Source organism: Zosterops lateralis, assembly GCF_965231275.1.
Source record: "Zosterops lateralis genome assembly, chromosome: 5".
NCBI lineage: Eukaryota > Metazoa > Chordata > Aves > Passeriformes > Zosteropidae > Zosterops > Zosterops lateralis.
The window spans coordinates 38,760,771-38,776,052 of NC_139766.1; the positions used below are offsets into that span (position 1 = coordinate 38,760,771).

The 15,282-nt window shown below is 39.3% G+C and overlaps 1 protein-coding gene across 1 annotated transcript in view; it reads right to left on the reverse strand.

Annotated features, from left to right (window-relative positions):
• Positions 1-5,047: 5,047 nt before the first annotated feature.
• PALLD (palladin, cytoskeletal associated protein) overlaps positions 5,048-15,282 on the reverse strand; it is a 141,687-nt gene continuing 131,452 nt past the window's right edge. Inside the window, exons 16-20 of the mRNA XM_083862410.1 lie at positions 10,949-11,081; positions 9,767-9,974; positions 8,917-9,082; positions 8,038-8,171; positions 5,048-7,075 (exon numbers count right to left, since the gene is read on the reverse strand). Of these exons, the coding sequence (XP_083718536.1) occupies positions 6,903-7,075; positions 8,038-8,171; positions 8,917-9,082; positions 9,767-9,974; positions 10,949-11,081 (814 nt within the window). The 3' untranslated portion in view covers positions 5,048-6,902. The remainder of the gene's footprint in view (positions 7,076-8,037; positions 8,172-8,916; positions 9,083-9,766; positions 9,975-10,948; positions 11,082-15,282) is intronic.

The window sequence follows — 15,282 nt, forward strand, 5'->3', positions numbered from 1 at the left end:
TTCAAGCACATTGTAGGCCTAGAAAGGTAATTGTTTTGTATGTCTTTCTGCATTATTGTAATGTTTGGTAAGATGATGGATTAGTCTTTTTCATCTTTTGTACTAGGTAGATCATTGGAGCCTTACTTCTGCTATTCTCTAAAGAAATATGTTTGTGACTTAGAATTTGCTGTAGTGAGCTCACTGTCTAACAGAGTCTTCTCTTGCTCTTGAGGCATCTGTGGATGGGTTAGATGGGGCTCTGAGCAACCAAGGCTAGTGGGAGGTGTCCCTGCCCATGACAGAGGGCTTCAACTAGATAATCTTTAGGGTTCCTTCCAAGCCAAGCCATCTGTGATTCTGTGATTATTTTCAATAAAAGTTTGTAGCAAGACACATAAAATGTTCATGAGGTGGTTTTGGTTTGGGATTTTTTTAACATATTGCAGGTGTGGGGAGGAGCTCTGGTGGGGAACAGCTTTTGCAGACACTGGTAACAGATGTATATAATGTTGGCCGAGTTGGTGCATGCTGAGTGAGTTCAGGTTGGATCCCATGAAGAAATTTCACTGTGGCCTCCTGAGGGCAGTCTATCCTAAGGCATTATTGTATTGGCAATGACTTGGTGAGTAAACCTGGACTGTTTTAGGGGAGTGGAGTTGCTTGTATAGATGCAAAGGTGATGGCTGGCATCCCTGTTACTGGTTTTGTGAATTTAGTTCCATATATCCTGAGCAGCTGGGGGTTATAAGGCATGACTTTTAAAGATGGAAAGGATTTCCTACTGAGATCAGTGAAATTTGGATAGAAAGTGGGTATCTAAATCCCAGCCTGCAAAATTTTAGTTACATTATTACTTACAGTTAAAACATACATTGCAATGGTTATTTATTGCTGTAAGACAAATTTTCCTACTTTAATGTGTTGCACAGTGTGAGGTTGTATTGCATGACCCTGAAATGTATATTGCCTGTTGCAGTTATGTGACTTTTTCTTCTGGAAGAACAGTGTAATTCATTTAAGTAAAGCAAAAAAAAAAATGAACTCTTAAAGGCCAGGTGCACCCACTTGATTAGTTAATCAATGTTTGAAAAGGCAGGTCAAGTGTGATTGTAGAGAGAAGTCATTGGGTGTGCTTGGTGTCTGAAGAAGTAAGAACTCTGCTAAGTCCCAAGTTATATTTAATTTTCACATACACATTGTGTTCAATTTCAGGTCATATACTAAAGGCTCCTTTTTGCTGTAGATGTCTGTTAGAAAAAAATTCTACCTGTACTTTGCCAGACATCTTTGGATCAGCGTGACTATAATCACAACCATTCTGGTATTTTTGGTTTTATTTTTTATGTTAATAGCTCGTATCTTTTAAGATCTGGGATATGTTTTGTTCATTCTAGGTAAGAAAACTGCCAGTTTGAGTATGTTGGTATCAAATGGAGTGAGACAACACCCAAGTAAAAGCCACCAAAGCCTTCTTGGTATCATTACACACATTAGGGCAGTGTCAGTGGGAGCGTGGGGGGCAGATGTCACTGAACAAATGGAGTTGTGTGGATGTTCCTCAACATTTCCCAGGCTGCTGGCTGATGGTACTGAGTTGTTGGAGTCCAGGGCATCCCTCTTGGCTCCCTGGAGGGTCAGGGACCTTGGCAGGGATGCCTGGGACCCGAGCAAGAGGGTTTGAGATCTGTACAGGGGGGTTGTAGTAGACCCTGGCTCAGAGTCCAGGAAGACACAGTCTTTGGCTCCAGTCTGTGGGAGAGGCTTCCAACACTGAGAGAGGGATTACAAACCACAAAGGTGTGAGAAACAATAGTGTAGCTAATCACAGGGTGGAAAATTTTGTAGTTTTGGGGTTCTTAGAATGGAGGTAAATGGGGAACAAGATGGAGGATTTAGGGCGGTGCCCTGGGTTCTTCTTCCCCCCTGGCCTCCATTTTTTGCAGTGATGATGACACAAAGTAGTTCAAGGGGATTGGGTCAAAGTAGGCATCCTTGCATGTGTAACATGCTGATGGATTTGAAAGTGCTGCATGATTTTGATCAATTTGATTAAGAACAACTGCAAATATGGTTATTTGGTAACTGATCATATGGTATTGCTAAAGCTTGTTAGTGAAGCAGTTTGATGTTTTTGAATTCTAACTTGCAGATCTACCAGCTCAGTATTTCTAATGCTGAATGCACTAATCTACATGTTCTGGCTCTGTGCTGGAGGCTGTACTGTCAACACCTGGATGCCAATGACCTATTAAAAGCCCTCAACTGCAGTGTTTTCATTCTGCTCCTTTCAATATGACCTTTTGTCCTACTTTTTCAGATAGTTGGTAAATTTCTACTGAAAACTTCCTGCAACTCCAGAGAAAAGAAGAAATACAATAATTTTTCATGTTTTGTTTAGATGTCATGTATGATTTTTGATGGTGATTGTCCCTGCCAGCAGTAGACAGTAGCAGTAGACTGGAACTGAATCCATTCTCTGCAGGCTCTTGTAACTCCGTTGTTGGAATGCATATTCAGAATAGAGAGCAGCTAATTTTATGGTTCACCATAATTTTCAGGACACCAACATGGAGATGTCCTTAATTTGCAATAGATTACAGGTGCGTTGCCTGTTGTCCTATTTTCAGCACCTTTTGTAGTAGCTCAGAAAGGTCCTGTTTTTCAGTCTGGGTTTTGTACCCTCAGTTCTTTACAAACACTTTGTGATGTCTGGGCCAAGAGTTCCCTGAAACTGTGGTGTTAAACACAGAGAAGAAAAGTCCTACCACAATCCATTTGGTGTGATGAGATCTGGAAGTGTTGTAATCATTCTGTGCACTGGCCATGTACTGTTACTTTTTTTTTGCCTTGTTCTGCAGCTGTTTCTGGACCATTTATGCTACTACAGAACTAGAAAGTGGTAGTCCCCAGGGTTACCTGTTACACTCAGTTGTTTTATAAAGCTCAAAAATTCTCCTTCTAGGTGGTGTTCAGCTGGAGTTTGTCTCCATCTGTATGGCTGCTGAAATCATTGCTGTACAGGTACTGCTGCTTGTTGTCTGGCTTTTTTGCTTGAGACGTGACTGAGCATTACATTCCAAACACATTTTTATTAGAGATGCAGTGCAGTATTAGATAATTTTATGCTTTAATCACTTCTGTTAGAGAATGCAAAGGGGCTTAACTTACAGTTGCAAGCTTTAAGACAAGTGAAAGAATACTGTGTGCTGTCTGGAATACATTGTAAATTCCTTGGGGCAGGAACTGTATTTCCATCTGCCTGATGTGTTTTATGTGCTCATGTTTCTGTTCAAACAGAAAATCTGTGCATAGGGAAGGCTGTTCCTTTCAGTTCAGGAGAATGAGATAAATGTCAGTAAATTCTACCCCTTGCATGTATATTTGAACGGTGAGGGAGAGAATTGGCCAACATGCATAATCCAAGCAGGCATTTCTACTCCAGGCATGAATTTCTCTATAGTGCATGGTTTGGGTTTGGCAGCTGGGTCATGCAGTCAGAGCATGCAGCTCTTCTCCTCAGCATCATGGCATGTTGTATAATGTGAGCATATGAAGGACTTACATGTGAAATCTGTTTGGGCTACTTGCAGAGGTGAGGATGCAGCAGTCCAGATGTGGGAGATCAAGGCATTTCTTAGCATACACTCTAAGTGAATTAAAATAGACTTTGAAAGTGGTGATACAGAAAGAAACAATGATTTATAAGCTGGGATTTCAAGTTGAACTGGTTTGATCCCCAACCACCAGTTAGCTGTGATGGAAGCAAATTGTACATGTTAACTAATTGCTGCTGTTGCCTTAAAGCTGTAGGATAAAGGCACTGTGTGCTAAGGTACACCACCAGCTGGAGCAACCTTCATGTATGTGGAGTTTTCCACCTCACTGTTGGTAGTCTTGACAGAGGTTTCTGTCATCCTCCTGATCATTGCTGCATTGAGTCTTTGATTGCTATGACTACGCTTGGACTGATCAGCTTCCTTAAATAATTTGACGTCTTCCCATACCTGAACTGGAAGTCTTGCAAAAAGTCAATGCTCCTTAAAAAATGACAAAAGTACGCTCTCAGGTCACACTATTTATCTTTGGACTACGTGGAAGATTAAACTTCTGAAAGTTACTTTGATGCTTCCAAGAATTTTTGCTTTTTGGCTTGAGAAATTCATTTGCTTGTGCCAGGCTTCTATCTCTGATTTTGTAAGCCCAAACAGTCCCAGTAACTAAGTAACAGCACAGCTGAATGTTTTCATAAAAACAATGTTGCTGCTTAGAGATGTGATTTACTACTTAAGTGTGTCTGTACATATATATACAGAGGCAAAAAGTGATGATGACCTCATCTTAAACAAGCTCAAAAAGCAGTCTGGTTTTCAGTCCCCTAGCCAAAGCCAAACGTCCTGTGAGCAGACACTACTCCAGTGACTTCAGTTGCAGTATCGCCATTAATGTCAGTGCTCACTTAATTGCTGACATAAGCCTGTTTGTAGTGATCAGTGCTTGAAATGTAAGCCCTCCCCCCTCAAAAAAGGATAATCTTGCATCTTTCCTGGTATCTTCACATTGAAAAAAGGAGAAGCTAGTTAATAGTCAGGGTTTTGTAAGTAAATCTGACTTTTTTTTTTTTAATTTTGATACTGTCTTGTTATCAGGCACTTAAATGAATTTAACAGTGCTCAGACGGTGCCTTTTACAGAATCAATTGTAATGATGACATTTTGCAATTATTAGAAATACAAAACAGACCTGCATATTTTCTAACCTATTAAAAAAGAGTATCTTCCAGTTCTTCTATTTGGCAAAAGTTTCTCAGAATTTATGAGTAATGTTTCTCTGTTCTGTTCAAACAAGATTCCAGGTCACAAGCAGACTATTCTGATAAATTCTAGTAGTTTTTAGATGCTGCATACAGGCCTCCTTTAATCTGTATTAATAATATTTAAAATTTCCAAATCTTACACTTGAATACTTGTACCAGAACAGTTATTAGTCTTTACCAGAAGGAAAACTTTCTATTTGTGTAATATTTATTGATGTTAAACCCACATTATATCAGCACAACAGTCCAAAGTAATGATAATACATTTTTATAAATACAAATAAAAGGTGGCAAAATAATGCTAGTGAAGCTAAACAAAAAAGTAAATTAGCATGTCACAGTTGAGGAAAATTTGGCGAAAGATATGACGTACTTCTAGAATAAAATCAGATTATTCCCACCTGACAGACTTATGATGGTAATCTAGATTAACCATCCCCAGTACTAGTCATATCCTGCACCAGAATAGTACTACCTTGTGTGCTAAAGTTTATTAGTCACTAAAAAACAAAACAAACTTTGTGTACTTACAAAGCAATACACGTATAGCAGTAATGCAATATATGGTGTACACAATTACAAAATTAAAAAAAACAACAAACAAACCCCTAAGTACAGGACTTCTGAATAAATGAACTGAGATAAAAGATTTCAACACTTTTATTATAAATAATGAAAGATACCATATATGTGCTTCATATAAGGAATACAGTGTTTTCCTTTCCTAGCAAAGTATCGTAGCTCGTACCATCAAACACTCATTTTCCTTGTCAGGCCTAGTAATTCTTCCATCCATTTTCCTTCCCTCCCCTTCAACTGAAATTCATTGGGTTCTAATTTAAAACTACCTAGTCAGGTGTGACTTAAGTGGGGCTCCACTTCCAAGCAGATTTGCCTTGCATTCTGCAAGCAGCCTTCAGGGTTTTCACCTATGGTGCACAGACTCTACTCCTCAAAAGAGTTGACATTTGCCTCCAGTCAGGAGAAGGAAAAAATAAAATCTACCAGAGAAATGTTAAGAAGAAAAACCAAAAAGCATATTGGATTTTTTTGCCTATCTTCACTTTCTACTTCCACAGATTTGCAAACCTATCACCTGTGGTGTATACTTTTCAGTTAAATCTGTATTGCAGTTTCAACCCATTTTTCACTTACTATACATTCCTAAAATCCTCATACATATTACACAAGCTTTAAACACTCAAACATCCCATACATACACTCCCTAGTTTTCAGCTCCCCTTACAATTTGAGAATCCTGAATGGGAGTATTACAAGGTTACACACTGCTGTCTGGAAATCCAGAGTTCCAATCTCTTGCCCAGTCCCCCTCCCACCCCTTGCAGTAACTCACTGCAGTGGTTTATACTATCAGCATTTTTTCCCACCTAGTTACCAATGTGTAATCTGGAGTAGATTGTTACTATGTGTCAACTCTTCTTTGTTGTCCTGTAGAAGTAAAACTACTTCTGCTCTGACTCCATTGCTGTATGTTTGTAAATACGCCTCCTCCAAGATGGCAAAAAGAGAAAAAACACAAATGAATTGAAAGTTAGGGTGTTGATGTCCATAATAACAGTACTGAAAGATTTTTTTTTCATTGTTGAATAGAAAGCAGTTTGCAGAGATACAGCATTTGCTTACATTTCTTTTCCTTGTCCCTTCCTGTTTTATTCTTATAATATTGCACTTGTTCATCGTAGCTGTCAGAATGTGTAGCCATTTTATAACTGTTGACAACCCTTGAAGAAAGTATCTTGCACCGTTAAGATTGTGTAGCATCTACTTACTGCTTATGAAGGCTATGTAGTGAAGAATCTTTCTCTCTGATGCATTTTGGCCTCTATGAAAAGGATTATGAAGCAACATAGGTTAAGGAACTGGTGAGTGTGAGTTGTTGTGCAATGTGTACATTTCTATTAATAATCTATCTATTCTTCTAATTTGGTATAATGAATAAGGAATATATGGTTACTGTGTTTGTTGTTTATCTTTTGTACATGAAGGTGTCTGCCCTTGCATAAAGTGACATAGGAGTATCATTGGTCAAGGCAATGGCTTTCAGTGTTTCTGCTTTGAAAGAAAATGATGGAAGCGGCAGTTGAATCTACAGGTCATCGCTCTCTACCAGGCCAGGCTGCATTGTCAGGTGCACGGGATTTGCCTCCGGCTGGAAAGCTGCTTTGATGTCTAGTCCTTGGTCACAGAGAGCAGCGTATCGGCTGGCTGACGGCCGCACCTTCTTTGGCTTGGTCTGCTGAGGGGGTTGTTGCCACTGAGCTAGACATTAAAAAGGAATGGAAAAGTGTTAGGCTTAGAGCTGTGCACCTATGTGTGCCAGATGCCCAGTGAACCCTTTGTGTAGGAGATGGTAATTTCTGAGAAGCAGAAAACCAATTTACCAAGGTAAATTTGTTTAAATCCTTGGCATTGTTTTTTTTTTTTTTCTCAGCATCTAGTTTCACCTTCAAATGCGGTAAGTAAACACAATGGTCTGTGTTACTTTTTGGCATTGTTTTCTAAATTTCCTTGTGCCACTGAGAAGGTTGACAGCAAGGTGTTTGTTTCTGTGCACTCCTATTATAGTAACAGGCCTGTTCTAGAGTTAGTTGTTGCATATAAAAGGAAATAATCTGGCTGCCATTGCCACTCCTTGTATACTGAAGAATGCTGAGCCAAATCTCTTATTCACAATTCCCACTTCAAGCACCACCCCAGAAACCATCCTTTATCAGTCTCTCCCCTTCCCCCTCCCCGTTAATTCTTGCTATGAGACTGGTAATAGATACTTCTTTAAGAAAATATTCACTATGTATGGGGCTGCTTTGAAACGAACTGTTTAATTAGGCAGAAAGCCATAAAAACATCTACTACACTTTTGGTAGCTGTCACAGGTGTATTACAGACTAATGTACAAAAGAATACAAAACGTTAGGGAAGTGCCAGCAAAACAACAGTAATAATGATCCACAAAAATCTTATGATCATGCTGTTATCTGTTGTTAATTAGCTATATTTAATGTACTAAGCAAAAACAGAAAGCATGCAAGCTTGTTTTGCTTTAGGTGTCTGAAAGATGGTGAAATGTACTTTGACAGAGCATTTGTTGTCTTGAAGTGGAAGTTTACTATTGAGGAGAAACTATAAACAAAAGAAAGAGAGACCAATGTAAACAACCCAGAATTTACAGAACTGTTGCTTTTGGGGGGATAAATATTATCATGAAAATTGAAGCCACTTACTATAAACATCCAACCTGGCAGTGCAAGACACAATCCCAGCCTCATTCTTAGCTGAAACAGTGTACCAGCCAGCATCCTCCTTTGTAGCTCCCTGAATAAGCAGGCAAATGTAGCCGTAGTTATCCTGGTGCATGCTAATCAAAAGAAAAGTAGAAAATTACTATTTTAATCACAAACTAGGCTATTTTAAAATGGCATTATAAACTGACCCAATCTTTTACAGATTACAGATTGATTATAGTCTAACTTGAACTAAAATTTTAATTAAAATGGAACTTCCTCTGAAATTAGCAAGTAGAAAATAAAGCCTTGAGTATGCTTGGCAATTTGGCAGCTTAATATCCTGTATTGAAAACAAAGAAGAAAAAACACATGCAGTAACTTTTCTTTCACAATTATGGATTAAGACATCTGGAGTAGCAGGAACACCAGATCTTACCCAGACTTTTTGTGGAAAGGATAAAGAAACTCGAGGAAGATCTTAAAATATAAAATACTGAATCTTAGTTGCTTAAATGTAGAGCAGAATTATGAATCAGAGTTTCTGCTGAAAAGCAGAGTGTTCCTTTGGAACCTTGATTTTCACTAGCAAATTTCTGTAGTCTTGATTCAGGAAGAGTAAAACTAGTTCTTCTCTTGCTTAGAATACAAAGGTAATTGTGTAAGTCTAATGATGGAGAACTAGTAACATTTTATTTGTGCTTCAGCCACCAGGCTGGCTGCAAGTTTGAGCAAATGTCATAAATTATTACAATCACTAGTTAATATTTATGAGATGCCCTTTACACAAAGTGTTCATATGACCTTTTAGATTTTTATTTGTTTTACAGGGCAGATCATCATTGAAGCTGCACACGGGGAGATAATTTTAAGTCTAACCTCACTCGGTCAGTGTTGTACGTGAGTGACTCATTCTCTTTCTTCCAAAATATCTGAGGAGATGGCTCCCCTGAGATTCGACACTCCAGTCGCACTGGGAATCCTTCAGTCACACCTGTGTTTTGTAGCTTCTCTATAAACACAGGTGCTTTTTGTATTTCCTTAGCTGTGAAAATAAAGATTGCAGTTATGTTGACATTTGTCTATGAAAACATAGCTTTTCTTTCAGCAGTGTACTAAAAACAATTATGAAAGGCCTAAGTGGCAGGAAACATACGTGTTTTCTTCATTAATCATTAAGTTCAGTCCTGGTTCCTCTGAAGAAAACATTATTTTAATAGAGGTGAAAGTGAGTGCTAAAAAGTTGATTCTTTCCTTAAATAATTGAAATGCAGAGCATAACAACTAGATAAACTGGCTGCACCATGCATGGTAGAAAGTGCTTCTCCATATTCCACAAATGCATGGACTTTCAACTGAAGGAGCTGCTGTACCAGAAGTCTGCTGCAGTGGCATTAGACTGATGTGCTGTGAAATGCTCAAGGCATTCCCACTGGCTGCCCGGGGTAGACATGAGTCTGCACAGATTGTCATTACAAAGAAACATCCAGGGAAATAGTCTGGTTTGTAGCCAGCAGCCCCCTTTTCTTAACTGTGCACAGACATTACATGCCAGTCAACTTATGCCACAACATGAATAGCTCACCTATAAATATACCATACTACTGTTACTGCCAGGTTTCCTTTTCTTACCCTCCGCCCCTCAACGTGTCATTTGACATCACTCATGTTTCCTTTTTTCCTGCTCTCCTGGCAGTGCTCAGTCTGAAAGCTGAGCATGAAGATTTACCTGCAACAATGAGCTCCAGGCTGAATGAATTTTCACCAGCCCGATTGCTGGCAATGCATGTGTAGATTCCAGCATCTCTGGATGTGACAGGTTCTATGATCAAGGAGTGCACCCCATTCTCACGCACCAGCATTTTGTGAGAGCTGTCGGGGCGAATTGGTCTGCCATTAAGTTGCCAGCTTAAGTCTGGAGTTGGTAATCCACTAACCTTGAGTGTAAAGAGAACAGGAGGAAATTGTTTTAGCCACACGAAACACTGGAGGAGTCCTGACTTGTTACTTCAGGGAAGTTTGGTTTAGTTTGCTACTGCAAGTGTACCAAAAGATTTAAAGATCCAGTTGTGTCCTGATTTACACATTGAGTCAGCTGCAGTCATTTACTCACTTTCTGGCCAACTCCCTGAATTCCATGATGTCTCATGGGCGCGACTGAAAAAAGATCAGCGTGTAGATAGGCTAGAAGCTAAATAACAATACATTGCAAAACAAAGGGCAGGCTGACACCTTTTGTCTTTTTTATTGTTTGCTCTTCAGGTGGAATGAGAAGATACTCCTTTCTAGATTAACTTCTTGTTGGAAAATTTGCAGACACAAAGATGTGAGCTGACTAACTACCCACCTCCAAAGTTGCATTGCACTGAGGTGTGCCCCAGTGACAGCACCACCTGCACTAGGTCATGCTTGGGCTGTGCAGACAAGTCCAGCACTCTTTGAAAGCCACTAGCTGTGGGGAGTTTGCTTCAGAGCAAACAGCTTTTCCCACACAGGTCAGCATAAAGTAAGCAGAATTCACCCAAGCCTGAATTATTTCTGCTCAGCAGTAACAAATCAAGTTTATACGGTTTGAAACTTTTAACAGGGGTTCAAAACTCAAGTAGTAAAAGGACTTCAAATATACAAACACATTGTCTTTACAATGTGTGCTGCTTCCCTCCACACCCCATGTAGCTGAATTCTATAAATCAGTTTACTCTGAGCTTTAAGATTTGCCCAAAGCACTTTCATTGTAGGGAAGGCAAACTTTTATTGTCCACTTACTCACTCACAAGCAATGAGATTAATTACCCCAATAACAGGCACCGAAACTGTCAATAGGCAAAACTGCTTTGAAAAGAAACCAGTGTGGTTTTTGAGTCAGCTGATGTTATCAAAAGGCTGCTGCTACCCTTTGCATGACACTTGCCTTGCAGTCCATCCTGCAGAGTTTTCCTTCTTGAACAGTCAGGTCTCCAGGAGCCTGCAGAAAATGAGGCCGGAAGAATCGTTCCTGAATTGGTTCATTTTCATCACCACTGTCCCTTGATCGAGATCGTGGTCTTAAAATAACATGAAATAAAGGTAAATTATTTTTTTCTTCTCTGTTAAGTCAAAAGAACCATAATCACTTATAAGACTGGTTTGAATTTTAAACCACTTCTGTGACCTATACCACCCCAGATTTACACACGTGCACTGGTAGCATTTGGCCCAGACTGAATTACAACACTGCAATTATTAAATTGCTTTATTTTAATTCACATGTGAGAAATTATTACCTTTAAAACAATATTGCTATAGAGTAATAGCTAGTAATATTAATGAATTTTATGAATAATAGTATTTTTATTTTGCTTAATATTTAAATCACTGAAATACAAATAAAACAAGTTGGCAGGTCTTGGCATGTAGCTTCAGTTCCCCGTTCCTAGTGTCCTGTGTATTTAATCCCCTCACTGCTGCTGATTACATCAGAAAGTATATGGACTGTTCATTAATCATGGTTCCCTTTTAGCGAATAACAGCAGCTAAAAGCTAACTCATCTCAGTTGACAAGAGACCCTTCACATCAGACTTATCTTCTCTTGTTCTTCATTAGTGAAAACTGTGCAGAAAATTCTACGTATTTAATTGCTGTGGATATATTTCTTCCTCATTTAGCAGGTTTTTTGTATGAGACACTCTTGAATATTTTCAATGCCACCAAACTGTGGAATTGAAACAATGAGAATTTCCATTGTAAGCAATAGGGAGAATAACTTCAGTTGCCAGTTTATGTTTTTTTTTTTTTAATAAATGTACCATAAACAGTTTGATAAATAATAAAAAGGAAAGAAAAATAACTCCCACACACAGTATCAATCACCTTAAGCTTCCATGATATAATTTAATCCATTTTCAGCATTGGCTATTCTTGCCTGTTAATTTAATCCATCAAATCTTTTTCTAAGTGGCTCCTCATTTAACTAGATTTTTGTTTCCATTGAAATGAGATTATTTCATTTGTGTGATTTAGTAATCAAAGAATCTTGAAACAAAATTTTATCTCCATTTTTGTCCTTGCCTGATCAGCTCCAGTGAGTTCCATTCTGGAGCCAGCTGCTGCCTACAGTAACATCCTGTGTGAAGAAGAGGACCTACTTAAATATCCTCCAAAGACTACTTTTATCAATGACACACTACAGTGAAGTTCTTTTCTCTGAATCCCATGTTCTGTTAACTTTTGCCAGTGTTTCTGTTTTGGTTGCTGTTTGCAGTGTCCATGCTGCAGTATAGGTGCCCATATGCTTTTTCTACTGCCCAAGGTCATTTCTCCAGGTTAAAATAATTCACAACAAAAAAGAACCTAAAACCCTCAATGGTTACATTTGGAAAACAAGATGCTGTATGGAATATAAACACTCCAGCTGGATGCTCTGCTCCACTGAGGCTGCAGTTAATTGGAGTTGCTTGAATTTGATTTATTTTGCCCTGCTCTGTTGTTGCCCTTTTCTCTGTAATTGTTGTGTTTGAACTGGCCAGGCATCACCTGTGCTGTGGTATTCTTTCTTATCAATAGTTCAATGTTGACTTTTTAATGATCATCACAGTTTTCCAACAGCTGTAACCAAAGGCAAATTGAGGGGCTGGGGGGGCTTGTGTAGACATCCCATCCATACTGCTTAGTAATGCAGGACTGGATACTGAAATGGGAAACACAGACTGACATCCCTGTACACACTAAGAGCTCATGTAACTCTTCAGGTGCCTAAAGCCATGTCTCATGGGTTTTGCCACTTGGACATGTCTAAAGCTACGTCAGTAGGTCCAACACTGCAGCTCATAAGCAACTCTGAGCTTTAGTTGGTGAGGTCATGATCAGTTTTGGAGACAGAGACATGCAGGTAGATGGCATGGAAGATGGAGAGCAACAAGGGAAAAGTGTACTGATATTGTTTGGTAATGAGTTCTGCAAGAGTAACTAGAAATGAGGATATCTAGTCAAGTGAGTGTAAGCAACTTGAGCAAAATCTGCCTCCACATTATTGATAAGCATCCTGTTGATAAGATGCCAACAAGGTACAAGTAACTGGTGCTTTATAAGGTTTAGCAAAGCTGAGCTGAGTGAAAGCCACCATCTCATTGCTGCAGCTGCAGGAAAAGGCAGCACTGGTCAAAACTGGGAAGTGTGCGTGGAGGGAATTTATGCTAAATAAGATGGAAAACAAAGAAGTTAAGAATTTGTGAACACAGATATTGCATTTCTTTTTACCTCTTTGTAAGTTTACCTTAAAATCATAGACTTCTTTTTAAGCCTTTGTCTTGAGAGGTGAAACTAGGGTCATTTCAATTCTAAAACATTTTGTGGTTTTAAATAAATAATGAAATGACTAGAGCCAAGTAGCTTCAGATGTCTAGGAATGACAAATTGCAAAAGACTGGAATAACTCTTGGATTCATTGTGGGCTCTTTGGAGTTGCAATGTGGACATCACACTGCAGAGATCAGTTTCAGCAGAACTGACATCGTGTACTAAATGTGTCCAGGGAGACTCCATGGGTTGGTACAGTGCAATGCCCTGGGAATTTCAGTGAGCAAGAAGATGAAGAAGACTTTGTGACTGACCATATGGTAATGATCACCAATTTGGAAAAATGGAGATTAAGTTCAAATAATCCCCTAACTGAGAGCAGGGTGATAGGAATGTTTAGTTTTTAAATCTTCTTTAAATCTCATGCATTTTAAGATTTATTTGGGACTCTGGCTATCGTGCTTAGGTGACAGAATGTTTGTTGAGCACCTTGTCATCTAAGGGATTGAGTTCAAGCTTTGTACACATCAGAAAATTCAAAAGTGGCCACCCACATCAGTGATGCTAAGAAAGTGATGTTTGTCAGCTAAGCAAATTTCAGAAAAATACATTAAGAGTGAAATAAAACCCCAGAGTTCTGCCAGAACACATTCTGTAAAAGATTAAATATACTTCAGGAAAAAAGCCTGTCAACAGTGTAACAAGTCATAAAATTCATTAAGCTAATAAATATACTTGTAATAAAAGAAGCAAACAAATGGTTTTGTTAATCTCAAGCAGAAAAGCATATAGAAATAATATTGTAGTGCCATAGCAATATTAGTTATCAAAAGTCAATGGCAGTACACATGTCAAATACCACAGTATATGGAGGATCAGTAATTTGAGATATTACATTAGAAAAGCCAATGGCAGGAGTCTGTCTTCGGAAGGTTTTATGTGCTCTCATTTCATCAGTCTTGGGTGAACCCTCCCGTGGGAGTAGTGAGAACTGTCACTAAACAGAGATTCTGTGCTGAAGGCTTACAGAAACTGCTCTTCCAGAGCAAGGATAATGGGAAAAGCCTTTCTCATAGTAATTTTACAGGAGATAAGAACCCCCAATAATTGCTCTAATTTTAATTAAACTGCTCTACAGAAATTCCCTACTCATTGACACCCAACCCAAAGCAACAGTGGCTGCTTGAGTGCCCGTCTCCATTAGAAAATAGAGTAACAGCCAGAAGCAGCCTTGGACTTTGAATGCATTTGGAGAGATTGAAAAGAGCCTCCTCCATTCTTACCTGAGGGTTCTATCTATCACAGACAGAGAGACACATTTTGGCCTTCAGGACCCTGCAAGAGTGGCAGCTGTTTGATGCTTTTACCTCTACCTCCCTTCCCATCATCTTTGCTTTTTAAGGTCTTTCCCCTTTGTCATCTTTTGTGCACTGACTTACTCAGCTGAAACCTGATTCTTCATGGCAGCTTTTCCCTTCAGAGGTTAACATGGACTTTCCATTTGTACCCATTATCTGAAAGTGCTAAGTGCATCAGTGACTGGACAGGCTATACCAGGTGGTCCCAGCCTTTCTGTCCTGTTCTCACAGGGCAGTCTGGCAGGATATTCCTCTCCAGAGGCACTCTGAGCCTTGAGTGTAGCACCAAGGGTGACACACTGCAGAGGGAGCTGGTGGCCATCTCAGGGAAACGCTGGGAAATGCTTTCAGGGCTGCAGTTTGTTCTCTGCAGGAATAAGACTGACCAGATCTTTTAACCAACCAGCCTCACTTCCTAATATTTCACAGCTACCAGAGGGGGAAAGAGAGCCTGTTTTACATGCAGCAGTTCTACATTACACACTAGTACCAGTACTAAGTGCTACAGAAGTCCTTTCCTGGTTATACACTGACTGTAATTACATGTACTCTGTATATTAGTTGGGCAATATTGAGATTCTAATGTCGGAACCATTAAGCAAAGCACATGCC